Here is a 16,968-nt window from a genome sequence, read left to right as displayed (position 1 = left end):
TTTTTCCTTTCTCTGTTCCCTGATAAACCTGTCCTTTAAAAATGTAAAATAAGGGGGGAAACCCACAAAATATTAAGAATGAATATGTAATCTCATCTGTATCCAGCAATCAGCATATCACAAGAACACGTAAAATGCATAATTATGCCAAATTTAGAAAATACCAAAATTGTAACTTTAAATTATGCCATGGTTATTAATATCACTATTATGCACTTCAATTTTTTTTAAGAGATTTTACAATTTGAATGGGGAGTCAAACAAGTTATTAGGGAAAGAGGCTTTGCCTGCTTCTTCATATCCTTGCACTGGAATGTTCCATGAAAGCAGGATCATTTTCTGATTTGTTTATTGCTATTCCCAGCATGCGAAACAGTGCTTGGCATTTAGTAGGTGGCAAAATATTTTTTGAAGTAGTGAATTGAAAAGATAAAATGTTACAAAATAATTTCAGAGTCAAGAATTCCCTGAGAAGAAATTTGAAGCAAAAGACATCCGTTTTGCTTAGAATAGAAAAGTACTAACCAAACTGTGATGCCAATTTGCTCCTGGAAATAGTTTTATAGCATTTTATAAAAACAAAGATTGTGTTCTGGGCAATGGATGCTATTTTCATTCTTTTAAAGCTAGTACTCTAAAGCAGAAAATTCCAGACTTTGGATAAGAGAACTTAAGCGCAACAATTTATAGAATCACTATACTTGGTTTATTTTCTAATTATATACCACTGCTATATCAATATATCTGTAACATCTATAAAATAGTAAATGAAAAGATAAAAAAAAAACAGGGAAAACTACTCAAGTTAATCATCATACCTTTAGAAATAAATTTTGACTCTAGTAAGAGGATAAAATTAATTTGAATTCATCATTATTAAATGTCCCTTGTTAAAATAGGAAAGCTTTTTATTGGAATATCTTTTCATCTGTGAGCACTTAATCTTTATTTTTATAGAAGAATAAATTTTAAAGACAACTGTCCTTCACTGATTAAGGAGGCTATATCTGCCATCCTGGGTTAAGTTCCTACTTATTCAAGGTCTTCTTTATAATTCTATAAACTTATTTATCCTGATCTTCTGCAGACAATCAGGAAAAGACCCTTTATGGAGCATCAAGGTGAAAACAAATGGATTTCTATAGCTATAATAGGTTTAACTCTTATTTTCACAAGTGAAAATGCTACACAGGAAAATTATAAAAAACTTTTAAATTACTTTTTGTACAGAGATGAAAAAGAGAACTTTCAAAAGTGCTAATTTTAAGTTTTAAAAAACACTTTTATTCTTCCTGCTGGAATCAGCACCATTAGGAATCTGCTACAAGCAGACTCAGTTGGAGGCAAAGGGAAGGTACACTAAGGCAGTGGCTGATGGAGGGTCGAAGAGGGCAAGGGCAGGCTCTCGGTGGGCCTGGCAGTCTAGACAATAACGAGAGACAAGGCAGGTAGTTGGTATGTTAGTACGCGGATGAGAAACTGGAACAAAGGAGCAGGTTGGAGGAAGAGGAGATAATGAGTTTAGATTTGAATGTAGTGAGTGGTGCAGACACCTGAAATTCAACCCTGGAGATCAGAAAGAAACTTGAAAGCAGAAGTGAGTGGGCAGTGGGCATGCACTGGCAGGCCGTGTGCAATCCCCGAGATAGGACAAGTGGATAGAACAAGGTGCGAAAACATCAAGCAAACCTCAGATCACCAGGGTGCGCGAAAGGGGAAAAAAACACAACTGTCAATTAAGAAGAAATGAGAGAAGTGTAGGAAAGAGAATAAAAATTTCAAGTAGAGAATAGTGAGGTGCCCAGAAAGGCCAGGCCTGGGGGATTTCCATGGAGAACTAGTCACTACCTGGGTCTTTCCCCAGACTCTTGATAGTGCGGCTGGCGTATTTCAAAATGGGCTGGTATGTTTCAAGTATTATTTGAATATAAATAAATGCTGGGTAGTACCCAAGATGTTGCTTTTAGGACTATTTTCTAAAATTTCTATTTAGCTAAAATTTCTGTTTTCCTGGCAAAGTTATCAAGTTGCTTAAATGCTTGTGTGCTTAGTACTATCTATCAGAACAAAGTTCGTTTTCCAAAATGCAACTGAAGTCACTTTTTTGCTCTCATTCTCATACACTTTCTTCTTCCTTAAGTGTTGCCACTTTTGATCTTCAAGTCCTCTTTTCTCTCCTCTCCTGCCCAGGAGGCCCCTGAGTTGAGCTCTACCTAGGCGACCCACCAGTTCTTAAAGCACAGTGCAAGTGTAGATGCCTGGGGAAAGAAGGCAGATGGACACCTGTCTGGAATTTCACTAAAACCTCAATAAAACTGCCTAAAAAGTGTTCCTTAGATTTGTAAGGCAAAAGCAGACATATCCTGTACATACATTCTAGCTGGATGCCATATGGGCATAGTGAATGTGAAATTAGACCAAAGTTTAAACTTTTTTATAATTACAGATTATTTTTATACTTAAAAAAAAATACCTTCTGAGCCCTGAGAGCTGCCAGACAGAGCCTATGGTCACTGTGCTTCATATTTATAAAACTAAATGGATGCTACTTTCATTCAGGAATGAAGATACTGATCATTTCTGATTCTTTCTGCCATTCTAGGTACTGCTGAGAATGATGGTGTAAACAATTTGCTTGTCTTTCTTTATCATTGATAACATTAATCTCCTCAGTACTTCTCCTCAGTACTTGAAGATTTGGTTGATAGTAACAAATCAATTTCACTGAAATAATTCCACAAGCCAAAAGCTTTATGTACTGCGTAATAATGACGTTTTCCAAATATTTTCATACCAGTCTATGCTTTTTGCCTTACCTTATATTTTTAAATTGTAGTATGTTTACCCATACTTATTGCTGCAAAATCATTTGGGAAAAATTTGTCCTTAAACTTTGTATCGAAGAGCGTTAACAATGGTACAAGGTATCTGACTTCCAATTGACCATTTCAAAAGTACTGAATTTCCACCGATATCTTAGCTTTTACTGCACCCCATGCCAATTTCACTATTTTCTCAAGAGTAGAATGACCAAATGTCTATAGCAGATAACATGTGAGACTATTTGTACTCTTCAAGGTATATCTACTTGGTTACCTTTAAGAAGGTTCCAGGAAAAGAACAACTTTCTCTGTGTGCCACCACTGGTTACTACTAGGTCCAGTGACTGTTTCCTTCAGAATGTGGTATTAAGGCTACTTTGCTGAAGCAACTCCTTTTAATACATGTGTTTTTCTTCCATTTTGCTGGCATATCTTGCAGAAGTATGCAGCAAGGCATCTTCAAAATACCTTCTATGTCATGTAATTTTCTTTAGAACTAAGGAAGTTTTCACTCCTGGAATCTAGACTCAGTGGTATTCTGAATCTAGGGAGAAGGGGCCCCGGTGCTAGGATCCATAGAAAATTGGCCCTCGTCAAGCTGCCCACCTCACATGGTGAGGAGCACACGGGGCCTAAGAGGGGTGAGCCCACTTGGCCTATGCCCTATTCCCTCCCAGCTCTGTTCCAGATGCCTCCAGATCAAGTTCCCAGACCAAATGGCCTGTAGGCCAGAGCCAGAGCCATTTCCTCAGGTCAACCCACCTGACTACAGACCAGGCTACTGTTGCGTGCACACCCAACCCCAAGAGAGCTCAGGGGGTGGCTGCTTGTTGCAGTATAGTCGGAGCGTGGACATGGAGTCTGAGATGTATGCGAGGTCTCTCCAAGGAGACCGAGGGTGGGGCAGGAAGGCCGCAGGCCTGGGCTGTCTCTTTCTACAACTCCATGCTCCAAAACAGAAACAAAGAAGTACAAGCATCCTAAACTGGATTTTGGACTTCCAATTCTTCACAATATCTATGCCACAGTAAGAAGATTTTGTGTTTTTTGTTTGTTTTTTTGTAAATATGTTGTATAATTTTAAATTATGTGGACATGTTTTATGGGTGTCTGTTTCTATTCTTGCCTCGGGCTCAACTGTTAAAGTGAACCTGTGTAGAAGTTTTATAAATACTCAACAGTACCCAGACATCACACATTGAGTAGATATAAGAAGAACTTTGAATTAGTCTTTCCCCAGATTTTGATATGATTGAATCACTTAAAAGTTATTCAGGTTCCAGCTTGTACAACACCTCTTGTAGCCAGATTCCCTTTCTGTCAGAAAAGTTAGAGTAGGCAGAATCCCATTCTAAGCTCCCTTTGTTCTTCTCCCTCACCCCACCGCCCACACTGGAGATTGAGTTTCCAGCTGAGTTCCCTGGAAGCTTGAGCGCTCACAGAGCTCCATGCTAGCAAAATCCTGTGTCCTCCCAACGTGGCAACACCAGGCCAGCTTCTGCTCACCCAAAGGAACACTCTCTGCTTAAGAAGATAAAACACAGCTCAGGAGCCAACAGCACCCAGCTCCTCACCCTTCTCCAGGCGCTCCTTCCCCTCTGTATGTAACCACAGCACCCCTGCCGCTGGGGAAGCAGCTACTTTTAGGATCTTGGCCTGATTACCAGCCAGCTTGGTATAGCCTCCGATCATAAACTCCTTTGGGGAAAGACATTCTTGGGTCTGGGCAGGAAAAGATCACATTTTGTCATGCACACTCTCAGGGCAGCCTTCCCTAACCACTTAATATGAGATAGTCCTCAGCTATAACTATAATTTTGTGGCTTGAATTGTCCTAGGCCTGGCCAGTATGTTACCTATATATATTTTTTTATTCTGTCCCCAGCTTTAAAAAGAAAACAAACAAAACAATTTCTTTCCTTCTGACTCCATAAGATATTTCAGGTTCATCCCTATACTTTTATACTCCAGCCCAAGAGGTTTTAATTTCTATTATTCTCTAGTCCTCTTAATATCCAATAATCACATCAATTACATGCAAAATTATAACAGACTCAAAGTTTGGCTGTACCTTAGTGACTAGCTGCTATCCCTATACACGTCTAGCTCCCCAATAACCAGAGACAAGCAGCAGGATCACAACCATGAATAATAGTTTGTAATAATATCAAAAGTTTTAAAATATTAAGCACCAAATATATTGTTTTGGTGCTATGTTAAGACCTTAGAAAAACATCCATAAAATGCAGAACAGGAGACTACTATATTTTTGTTACAGCTATTATTTGTTAGTTTTATTAACTCTGACATTATCCTGTGCAGGTAAAAGGAAATGTTACAGAGTGCGACTTCCTGCACCTTATGCTAATGTCCTCAAGGAAGTTACTCCACTATTCTAAACCTCAGTCCTTCATCTGTAAAACAGGTATCATGGTGCTTACCTCTTAGGGTTGCCCTGAGATAGCCTATACAGCAGTTGGTGTGGTGCCTGGCACATTATGAGAGCTCATTAATACCCAAATCTCACCACTGTCCTGGTGAGAACATAGCCTTTTACAGATTCTGAAGGGCGTTAGAAAGTTCCATGGGGCAGATAAAAGAGTTCCTCTTAATTGAGCAAAGCAATAATGTTAACAAATTTTTTAATCCATTTCCTTTCCAAAAATCAGCTTTACTCAAGTAATGCTAGGGGATTTCCAGTTATCTGGGGGAAGGAGGAAGGTCCGGGGGACTGGGCCTAGGGCTCCAATCCAGACACAACTGCTCATTCTCCACATCTTCCTTATCTTTAGATACACCCCCCACCCCCAAGTTCATAGATGGGCTCATTTTCTAAAGCATCTTTAAAGAGAAAAAGAACTTCATTACACTGAAGACACAGCAATTAGTAATGCTCTCTGAGGGCTGAGTTAATTTCTGACTAACATTCAATATGCAGATGGTTCGTTGAAGCGAACCTCACTAGCTAATGGTTTTAACATAACTTGGTGAATTCCCAAAGATTGTTACAGTGGGGAAAAAAAAGAAAAGAAAACCAATATCCTTTGTCTTCCAAAAATAACCTAGAATCCTGCTAGTGGGCTTTTTTTTTTTTAAATGTTTAACTTTTCTGGATAACAATTCAACAATATCTGCCTAAAGCCTTAAAATATGCATTCTTTTTGAAAAGTAATTACAACTCTAGAATTTGTCTTAACAAATACAAAACTGTAAGGATAAAAACGTTCACTACAATATCATTTACAGTATCAAACCATCAGAAAGCTCAATACATCCAATAATGGGTGATTGATTAAATTATGGTAGAGTTATACAGGAGAAAAGTAACAATAATAATGACATAGACCTACATTTTAATATGGAAGGTTTCTCATGATTTGAATAGACACCACAGATTATAAAAATAAATATGAACCCAGGTCTTTTTTAGACTATGTACATATATATGTATGTGTGTGTATATATATATTGATATTCCTAATAATGGATCTATGTAACACAACCTTGTGTAGAAGAATCTATACCATAATATTAAGTGATTAAGGCTAGGTAAAGAATTTAGGGATAATTTAAAATTTTCCTCTTTATACTTTCCTCCTTTTCTTCAGTTTTTTTAAAGCAGGTATTACTTTTACAATCACAAAAGTAGTTTAATACCAATCAATCAATCATTGAACCATACAAAATACCTAAATCAGACTTGCTTCCTATCTTCAGCATAGATGATAATTACCAAAAAGTCCTGGAATAAAAAGAGAAAAATACAGCACTTCATTCTGGGATAAAAGGCCTATAATTCTCAAATTAGAGAACCCAGAAACTTTCAGGAAATGATGTCAAGCGTAACTACTTAGCGTAGATCTGAAGTACAGAAATGTATCTGAGAGGGAATTTCTTCCCCTTTTACCAGTCTCCTGAGTAGAAAGAAACACAACAGGTAACGCAGACTTTGAGCTGGAAAAAAACTTACTGCAGTGGACAATCTGGATGCCAATGTCATTTCCAAGTTCCCTTTGAGACCAAGAAGTGCAGGAACTAAAATGAAAACTTCTGTTACTTTTTTGAACACCTCCCAATGCTGCAAGAAAAAAAGAATTTTCTGACACTCCTTTAAAAACACTTTAAAACAAAGACATTTCTAAAAATCTCTTTTCCAACTTTTCTACCCAACATTGCATCTACATTTTTAAAAAAGATTTATTTAGTTATGTATGCATAACTGGGTACAGGCCAGAGGTGCAGGGGTGGTGAGAGGATTCACCAGAGACAGAGTGGGGAGCAGGAAGGCACACAGATGAAGTACACTGCTGAGGGGAGAGGAGGGGAGACAGGAGAGGTCTGCTGAGCCATGTGGGTCACCTCCGGGGCTGGGGATTGAACTCGCGCTGAAGCAGTTGCACTCGCTTTCAGTGCTGCGTCCTAACCCATTGCACCACCAAGGGGAGTCCCTGCATCAACATTTTGAACGAACATCTAGGTTGTTTAGTCAGTGACTGTTTGACTTACCTCCACCCTCCCAAGCTCTGAAACTGTGAGTGAATTTAGAAGAATGAGAGCTGGCCATAGAGACTGCAAGTCCAATTTGTTCCAGTTTTGATACTCCTAAGCTTTACCCTGTCCCTTTATTATGGCAAGAGACACTGCAGCATGAGTTCAATCCCTGGCCAGGGAGCTGACCCACATGGCACAGCAGACCTCTCCTGTCTCCCCACTTCTCCCCTCAGCAGTGTATTTCAGTACATCTGTCTGTTCTGCTCCCCACTCTGTCTCTGATGAATGCACTCACCCTTATACCTCTGGCCTATACCCCAGTTCTTGCATGCATAAGTAAAGAAATCTTTAAAAAAAAAAAAAAAACAGGCCTGAAGAAAGTACTGGGGACCTTATAGTAGCCCACATTCCTTAACATGTCAAAAAACTAACAATTGTATCCACATTTATTTTGTCTTAAGAGTTCCATGTGAAATGAGAATAGGACAGTGGTGGGGGTGGGGTGATGAAGAATAAGATAATACGAATAAGAACATTTTATTGACAATATATAAAATTCATCGATTTCTTATATAGCAAACACTGTTCTCAAGGTTACTCATTCACCCTCCACAACAAGCCTATGAGATGGGTTATCATATTTTATTAGATCAGACATAACTCAAATATATTTTACCTAGGTCATCATTTATTATTATTTTTTTAATATAACAGTTTATTTTTACATCATTTTGTGCCTTTTTCCATCAGTTGTAATCCCCGTGGGCTTCCCATCACCAAATCACCCACGTGCCTTCACCATAGTCCAGTGCATTCCCACCCATGTTTATCCCATTCCCCACCCTACCCCTGTAAAATGTGTCTGGTACACAGTTTTTCATTATTCCCCCTCGTCTAGGTCTTCATTTTAAGACACTTGTCTGTTTGATTTGATTTTAAAAACACCAAAGTGTAGAAACCCAAGTTTTTTAGCAGTCACATGACACCACATGTGATGTCTGTGGGGATGCTCTCTCTGGGGTTCCTACCACCCTTCCATATTCAAATCAGATCAAAGAGTCTTGTGAGAATTACTATGAAGTCACTCACACTTTAGCACGGGTGTGATAATGTTAAGTTATCACTGACTTCCTATCCCAAGCCAAATAAATTCTACCATCTTTTTCCTATACCTGCAGAAGAATACAAACAGACATCCCCAAATGTCCTCACTTCACAATGCCCTTAGCGGCTCCAAACATCTGTGTGTGTGCGTGTGTCTGTGTCTAACCAAGATGACACTGTTGATGAAACTGTATGTGATTCCAAAATGTGGAATCCTTCTTTTTTTGGTGTTTGGTAGTTAGAGGTTTGGGCTGTGGAGGGAGATGACGTGGGTTAAAACTCTGCCTGCTCTACGTTCACCGTGTGACCCGAGAACCGGTGCTGTTCTGTCTTCATCTCTACCAGGGATGTAGCTGTGCCCGCTTCAAAGTCAGGTGCACGCTGTGCTTGCACACAGGGGAGCAGCAACAATGAGTGTTTGTGAGTGATGACACCCAGGCATGTCATCAATTAATTATCCTGTCAAGGCAGGGAGTCAGAAAAAGTCCAGAAAGGGGCAGAAAATAAATTACACCCATTTGGGAGCTTTGCCATGATACAGACATGCCCTGAGATTTTACAGATGATTATGAGCTGCTAGTTTTCCACCAGAACCTTCCCTAAGTCAACTTCAAATCTCACCTAATTGTGTGCTGTTGGTGCTACCCAGACCCAGGAGAGCACAGGACCGGCACATCAAAACTTCAAAATGTATTGATGTCCAAAAGGATAAATATAAGTGAAACTTAAAAAATAAGGATAATGAATTGATGAACATATTCATGGAGTCTGAACTAAACAAAACGTTTTAAAAATACAATTGATAAAAGAATTAGGCAAATTCTTAAAAGAATTTTAAAAACATACCACAAATCTAAGAAGTTTTATTGCTTATTTTCGCTTAGTTTAGAAAACTAAACCCTTCATTTTTAGACCTAACACATGACTGACCTCGTTCATAATTACAGAACTGCAGATTACAAGGTGATCAATTTTCATCTGTGAGGCTCATAAAGGTCAAAAAGTTGGGTAACACGCTGTTGGGTATAACATAAGGAAATCGGCTCTTTTTATACTAAGGGTGAGACTACAACAGTTTATCTACTTTGGGGAATACGAAAACATCAGTCAAACACAAAATGCACGTAATTTTCAACTCAGAATTTCCCCTCAAGGATTTCTAGCCTACGGGTAAAATCACACATGCATTCAAACAAGTACATATAATGAGTCTACCTCGTTATTGCTCATAATAGCAGAAGTTCTGAGGCAATTGAAATCTCCATTAGATAACTTGGTAGAAAAAATATGACACATCCTTGCAACAGGGCATCAGGCAGCTGGAGACGCATTTGGTGCATCGGAGGACGCAGGAACTCCCAGATAAATCAAGAGCAGGATGAAGGGCTCCTCAAAGGCTGGGTTGTTTTTCAGCAAGATGTTTAACACATGTATGTGTATATATTAGCACACAGGGGGGTATACATCTGTGTTTATATATGATGTATGTGTGTATTTAATGTTTATTGAAGGAGACAGAAGAAATAGTCGCAGTAATTTCAAGGGAAGGGAGAATAGGGGGGAGAAGGACTTCTCTCTCTATTACTCATTCTTCCATATGGCATAAATGTACTCTACCAAGTACAGATACATTACTTTGTTCATTAAACTTTGCCAAGTTCTTAAATTTGGGGTCAGAATGAGTAAAGGGATGTAATAAGGCACTCACACAAAGACAGGTTAGACTGAAACAAGATTACTCCATTGGGTAAGACTGAATATGTAAACAGGCTTTCTGTATCTCTAAAGATCCAGAATTCCCATAGTACTGATTTTTTTTCCTCTACGGGAATGTCTATTTAGCGAACACTAGAGTTACAATCTATGTATTTGTATTCTCCATTAACACAGAAGGTCTGGACTTCAGAATAAGCATTTTAAATTTGAAAACCTACCCTATATTTGCTCTCTAAACCTTAATCGATTTCCCATCTACAAAACTCAATCTTGCAATTTTTCCTTCAACTCAAAACAGGTAATACTGAAATATTTTTCCAGCAAACATCAATTGAAGAAGAAATGCTGAAAGCAGAGAGGCAGAGGAAGAGAAGTCCTTCCATCAGAGAGGGAGGGATGTCCTACTCAATAGGAGGGCAAGAACGGCCATGCAACTACCTCCATACACACGCCCACTGCGACTCCTAGAATATCTACCTTAATACACGAATGGCCACTGAACTCTCACCTAAACTTGATCCAGCTGTGGCAGCACAAGTAGCAGCACCTGCTATGCACCACGCTGTACCCCTGGAGGCCCTAACCCCCACGCTGACTGTATTTTCAGATAGGACCAATGCAGAGGTGATAAAGGTCAAACGAGGTTAAAAGGGGAGATCCTAATCTGACAGGGTTAGTACCTTTAGAGGATGAGTGAGAGGTACCAAAGCTCGCTCACGCCACATGTGAGAGTGCATGGGAAAGGCAGCCAGCTGCAAACCAGTTGGATAGTGCTCATTAGGCACTGAACAGGCTAGCACCTTGATCTTGAATTTCCCAGCCTCCTGAACTGTAAGAAACAAATGTCTCTTGTTTAAGCCAACAAGTCTATAATATTTTGTTACTGCAGTCCACACAGACTAAGCACCAAAAGCAAATGATATCTTTTTTAACCTTTAAAAGGGGTCTTGAACTCTTATTATTTTATGCTCACCCGTAACTCTCAGCGGATGGCAAATACTTTCATAGGCATTAACAAGGTATACTGTGTATAGAGGTTTACCCTGTTATCTGAAAGTAGAACATTCCTATTTTATATGGTTTGTCATATTATTTGGGGGGGGGGTCTGGGAAACACTACTGCTATTAACTTACATGATAATTTTTTCAACAACCCCAGGCCCCTAAAATAACCTACCAAATCAAACCAAATAAGAATGTTCTACTTTCAGATAGCAGGGGACACCTGTGGTGGTCAAAAGGACATTGAAGTTAGACTAAGATGCGAGCCCCAGATCTATCATTTAATAGTGTAAAGTTCTGCATTTTATAAAATGAAGATTATAATACCTATCTACTTTTCTTATCCATATTTATTTTTAAGCTGGTGTACATACAGAATTTGGTACAGTGCCTAGCCTATAACAACACGAATAAATAACCATTGTTAACATTTACTCAACAAATATTTGTCAAGAAATAACTTAATGCTAGGTATGTATGGTTAAACAACCTACCTAAAAACTAAAAATGATGTGTCCCTGCTGGGACAAGTTTCCAATAGAAGACTGAAACTAATATAATTTAGGGGATAAGCAAAAGTCTTTGAAGATGTTAAAAAGTTCTTTGAATTCTGAGTGAGAAAGAGAATATTCTAGACAAAGACAACAAGACATGATGGTATATGGAACATCCAAAGATCTAAAGAGCAATGCAGTTAAAACACACCAAGTGGGTAAAAGGTAGACCAAGAGAGCTTAGAAAGGGAGACATGCTACACAGCCTTGAGAACCTTAGGTTTCTTTCCTATTTATTGCTACTATAATAAATTACCGAAAAAGTGGTGCTTAAAACATTACAAATTTACTATTATGTTGCAATTTTGGAAATGAGAACTCTACAGTGGGTCTCAGTAAACTAACATCAAGGTGATAACAGGGTTGATTTGCTCTGGAGGCTCTAGGGAAGAATCTCTTTTCCTTGCCTTTTACAGCTTCTAGAATCTGCATACACTACATGGCATCTGACCCCAATGTATATTCAAAGCCAACAACAGCCAGTTGCACATCATGCTGAAAGTGACATCCGTCCCTCACTTAGGAAGTCTTTGTGATTACATTGGGCTCAACAGACAACCAGAGAATATCTCTCCACCTCAGTGTCAACTGATTAGCAACCTTAACTCCATCGGCATGCAACAACCTATTTTCAGTTTCAAGGAACAGGCTATGGCTATTTGAGGGGTGGAGATGAGGTAAGGACTTTATTTTGCCTACCACAGACCACCATAAAGACTTTCTCAAGGAGTCTTGATATTTCTCCTTATACCCTTTATTTCCTTCATACTTTCTCTCAATAGGTAGTGATTCTACTTAGACTTTTTAAAGAAAATTTATCTCTGAAACACACTGTAAGTTGTCTCCCTACTTGTTTCCCACTGTTGAGCTCAATAACCAAAAAAGTGCCCAACCCACTGAACAATCAACGAATATTTAAACAAATGAGTTTCGTATTTAACCTTAAATGTAATGGGAAGGTATGAAGAAGTAGTTGGTGGTGGTTTCTACCACCTTCGATTCTGACCTACAACCCAGATAGGTCATCTATTCATACACTTTGAAAATGGAAAAAAGAGAACACATATATTGAAAGAGGTGACCCAAGGTTAAGCAGCTGGTGAAGGAAATTGCTAGAACTAGGATCCTCATGTCCCAATATTTAGTATACTAACAGGAACGTGTGTTCTGAAGTCAAAGGTCTTCTTTTTTATGCTTCTTGTGCTTTCTAATGAGGCAGACAGCAGAGAGTAAAGATCATAAATGCACAGCGCCACAGACGGTCACAACATGAACAGGCTATGCAATCAGCAGGTAGATCAAGAAAATTAAAGTTACTAAAATGTTCCCCAGCCTTGTTTTCCAGTAACCTAAGAGTTTTAATTCTCTGTCAATAAAGGAGTAGGTCTTTTTGACAAGGAGAAAATAGAGGTACAGAAGTCCAAGAAAGAACAGAGTCTTGGAGAATGCTTACTTTTCTAACAAAAACAGCAATGTGAGCCAGGGAAGAAAGCCACAAGAGCAGTCATAAAGGCAGACATATGACAGAGAACTAAAGAAAGAATGAACAAATATCAATCCAAGAACAGAAAATCAAAAATCCCAGCGAGGTGGAGTTGGTGTTTCAGCCTGCTTTTCCAAGGAGATATTTGCTAGTTCCAGAAGAGGCTGAAAGTCTCATTAGAGTCCTGACACTTAAGGGGCCTAGGATGGCCAAAGTGGGTGATCATACCTGCCAAGGAGAGTTGGAAGGGAAAGGGGATTCTGGAAAGATGCCATACGTCACACCATGATCCAATAGCATCTCCAACTTAATATGAAGGGAAAACTCAGTAGACTCATTTTCAAAAGAATGCAGCCCAGATTTAAATGCTTTCAATCTCTGGGAGTGGATTCAAGTATTCTCAGGCTTCTCGCCCCCTAGGTACCTGTCACAACAAACAAAACTCTTCTATAGAAAAAGGTGATGTCATCCTAAACCAAAAATCATTTCTACAATCCTTTCAAGTATAGTGTCCAGCACACAGTGAAAGGTTAATATGGTATTAGGAGATAAAACAACATAAATGAGAAATAATAAAAACAACATAATACAGAAACAGACTCACAGAGTGAGGTTTCAGATATGGTGTATTGATGAGTGAGCACTACAGTTTAAATCTGCTTTCTGTCTTGAGGGAAATAAAAGATAAGACTGAGACTTTCAGCAGAAAACCAGAAACCCTTAAGTAGAATAAGAACATGTTTGGGAAAAGGTCAAATGAAAAATCTAGGACTTAAATATGCAGTAACTGAAGTAGAAATGAAGCGAATCAAAAATATACAACATACCAAAACTAACACAAATATATATACACACCCACACACCTGCAACCAACAAATACAAATACAAGTATATACAAATATATATACAAACATGTATATATATACACACACATATACACCTGCAACCAACAGAAAATAAAATTTCAAAAGAACTACATGTTACTTAAAATAGTATAAAAATATCAAATAGCTAGAGAGGAATCTAACAAAAAATGTAAACAACCTGTTTTCGGAAACTATAAAAGATCATCAGGAAAGTGAAAGATGCCCTCAATGACTGGAGGGCTACACACCACAGGCTCTTAGACTCAGCATCGTGAAGAGCCGATCTCCCCCTAAGGAGCACTACTTCAGTGTGAACTGAATCGCAAATGCAATGTTTTTTTGTGAAAACTGACAAGCTTTTAGACGTGGAGCTGCAAAAGGAAAGGGAGAACAAGGAAAGAACATTGTTGGTTAGCTATGGAGACTGCAAACTAGAGGAATTTAGTGTGGCACTCGAGTCAAGATACATAAATATACCAAAGGAACAGAACAGTGATTTCAAAACTGGACCCACACATAAATGGGCACTGGATTTTTAACAAAGGTTTTGGTTATATAACAGTGCAGATGTAAAAATCTGGTAAAGGCAGAAAATACACACACACACACACACACACACACACACCTCCCTCACAGTGTATTCCGAAAAAAGATTCAAAAGAGGGAACGATCTAAATGTAAAAGCAATACAGAAATGTTTCAAGGAGGCAACATAGGAGAATGTTAGTTACCACAGGTTAGAGGAAGATCTCTTACGCAGAAGAGAAAAAGCACAAACCACTAGAAAGTAAGGGGGAAGGACTATAATAAAATCCAAACACACCCTGAGGGAAAAGGCCAGCCACAGAGGAGCAAGAGAGCTGTAATACTTTCAGCGGAAAACAAAAACCATAAAAAGGGATAAGAACATGACCATGGAGCTGAAAGGCCAACGTTCAGGATACTCAATGAGGAGAAGATCAGAAATATGGACACAGAAACTTTAATGTCCAATCACCAGGCACTCTCATCAGTCATCAGAAAAATCCCCTATTAAAACTGCAATGACAAATTTCTCAAATTAAAAAGACTGTTGATACCTGGTTAAAAACAACAACAACAACATACAATACCAATTCAGAAGTGAACACAACCACTCTGAAGAGCCATTTGACATATACTAAAAACGTAATATCAGCATGTCCATGTCCACATATGTACCCAGTAGGAGTGCACACTGAGAGACACACATGACCCTCACCCTTGTGTCCCTCCAGAGCAAAGGGATAAGTTGTGGTATCTTCATACAATGGACCACTTCTAGCAATAAAATGAACTGCAATGTCATAAATCTTACGTAATGCTGAGACAAAAAAAAAAAGCCAGACACAAAGATATATACTCTATACTTCCAAAGTGGGCCCTCCCTGGTGGTACAGTGGGTTAAAGCACAGCAGTAAGAAGCTAAAGCCACTTCAGCATGAGTTCGATCCCCGCCTGCCCCGGAGGTGACCACGTGGTGCAGCAGACCTCTCCTGACCCACCCGCTGCTCCCCTCAGCAGTGTACTTCATCCATCTGCCTGTTCTGCTCTCCACTGTCTCTGGTGAATCCTCTCACTGCCCCTGCACCTCTGGCCTGTACCCCAGTTCTATACGCATAAATAAATAAATCTTTTTTAAAAAATAAAGAATATAACCTTTATTGAGGTTTTCATTTAACTAATTTTCCCATTTTTTGATTACTTTACCATTGTAATATTTTATGACAAGCTACTTCATGGTGACAATGAGACTATTCTCTTAGACCTAAAGAGATAAAAAAAACACCAAAAATTGGGCTGATTTTCTACAGGGTCAATATCAGTTCATTTTACTAAGGGACAAATTAAAGTTCAAGTAAATGGTTGAGATGTGTCCCCCATATTCAGCACTTCAACCAACAACAAAACTGAAGTTTAAAAAAGATAAAAACCCACCTGTACTACATCCAAAACCATGCCAGCTGAAACTGTTCCAAAACCAGCTAGCAAAAACGGCACAAGTATTTGCAACGCCATCACTCCGCTGGATTCCTTTGGTAATTTCTGATTTGTTTCCACAATGACATCATCATCCCCGTCACTGGACAAGTCTTCATTCTGCAACATGGCAGTTGTTTCTGAAGTCTCCCTTCCATCGCAGTAATTATAGTTGGCGTAATCATCATACTTGGGGCTGCCCCCTGCTGGTGAGTGACTGTTATTGCCATGGAAGGGCTGATCTGAGAAACTGTGGTACTCCACGTGCTGATCAGCTCTATTACTAAATGTTGGTGCTGGAGATGCTAACCCATCTTGCCAAATGCTGTTCGCTTTCTTGTGCCTGTCTTCCTGGTTTTTCTGGTAAATTACTGGAACCATACTCAATAGCAAGTTTAAAAACTTATCTGATTGAACTGTATTCAAGCTTAAAGTCCAGTCGACAAAGCCTCCTACACTACTTGAACTACCGCTTGCTTTACCAGTAATAGCTCTTCCTTTGTTATTAGTCATATTGTCATCGCAAAAAGACCCTGGGCTCCTAAAACCTCGAGCTTTCTGAATCAGAGCAAGTGAACCAGAACCACACAAACACTCAATTTAAATCAAGATGCTGCCATCATTTTGTAGAAAATACTTCTGCAAATAAAAGATGTTTAGAAGTTCCACAGAGGGGCTGGATCTGGAAAGAAAAAATAAAGCATTTTTAGAAAGCTGATTAACTCGATACTTCATATTTTCATAAAAGTATAAATTATGTTCATAAACCAGCCCTAGGGTACTGTTGTATAACTCTGTGAGTTGAACATATAACTGCTTTGTGCCACACAGCTGCTTTATACACAGAAACACAGTATGGAGTTATTTTTTATAGTCTCCTGGTTAAAAGTCTTATCTTTGCATACTTTATATAATGATACCTATGGAAAGTC

At 38.8% G+C, this 16,968-nt stretch overlaps 1 protein-coding gene across 1 annotated transcript in view; it reads right to left on the bottom strand.

The window, feature by feature from the left end:
• The window catches only part of SLC41A2 (solute carrier family 41 (magnesium transporter), member 2), a 58,006-nt gene extending 41,291 nt beyond the window's left edge, over nucleotides 1–16,715 (bottom strand). Inside the window, exons 1-3 of the mRNA XM_012735134.1 lie at nucleotides 15,995–16,715; nucleotides 6,730–6,900; nucleotides 4,380–4,544 (exon numbers count right to left, since the gene is read on the bottom strand). Of these exons, the coding sequence (XP_012590588.1) occupies nucleotides 4,380–4,544; nucleotides 6,730–6,900; nucleotides 15,995–16,549 (891 nt within the window). The 5' untranslated portion in view covers nucleotides 16,550–16,715. The remainder of the gene's footprint in view (nucleotides 1–4,379; nucleotides 4,545–6,729; nucleotides 6,901–15,994) is intronic.
• Nucleotides 16,716–16,968: the final 253 nt, after the last annotated feature.

The sequence above is a fragment of the Condylura cristata genome, unplaced genomic scaffold (genome assembly GCF_000260355.1).
Source record: "Condylura cristata isolate star-nosed mole 26May11 unplaced genomic scaffold, ConCri1.0 scaffold00004, whole genome shotgun sequence".
NCBI lineage: Eukaryota > Metazoa > Chordata > Mammalia > Eulipotyphla > Talpidae > Condylura > Condylura cristata.
This window is presented reverse-complemented; position numbering and strand designations above follow the sequence as displayed.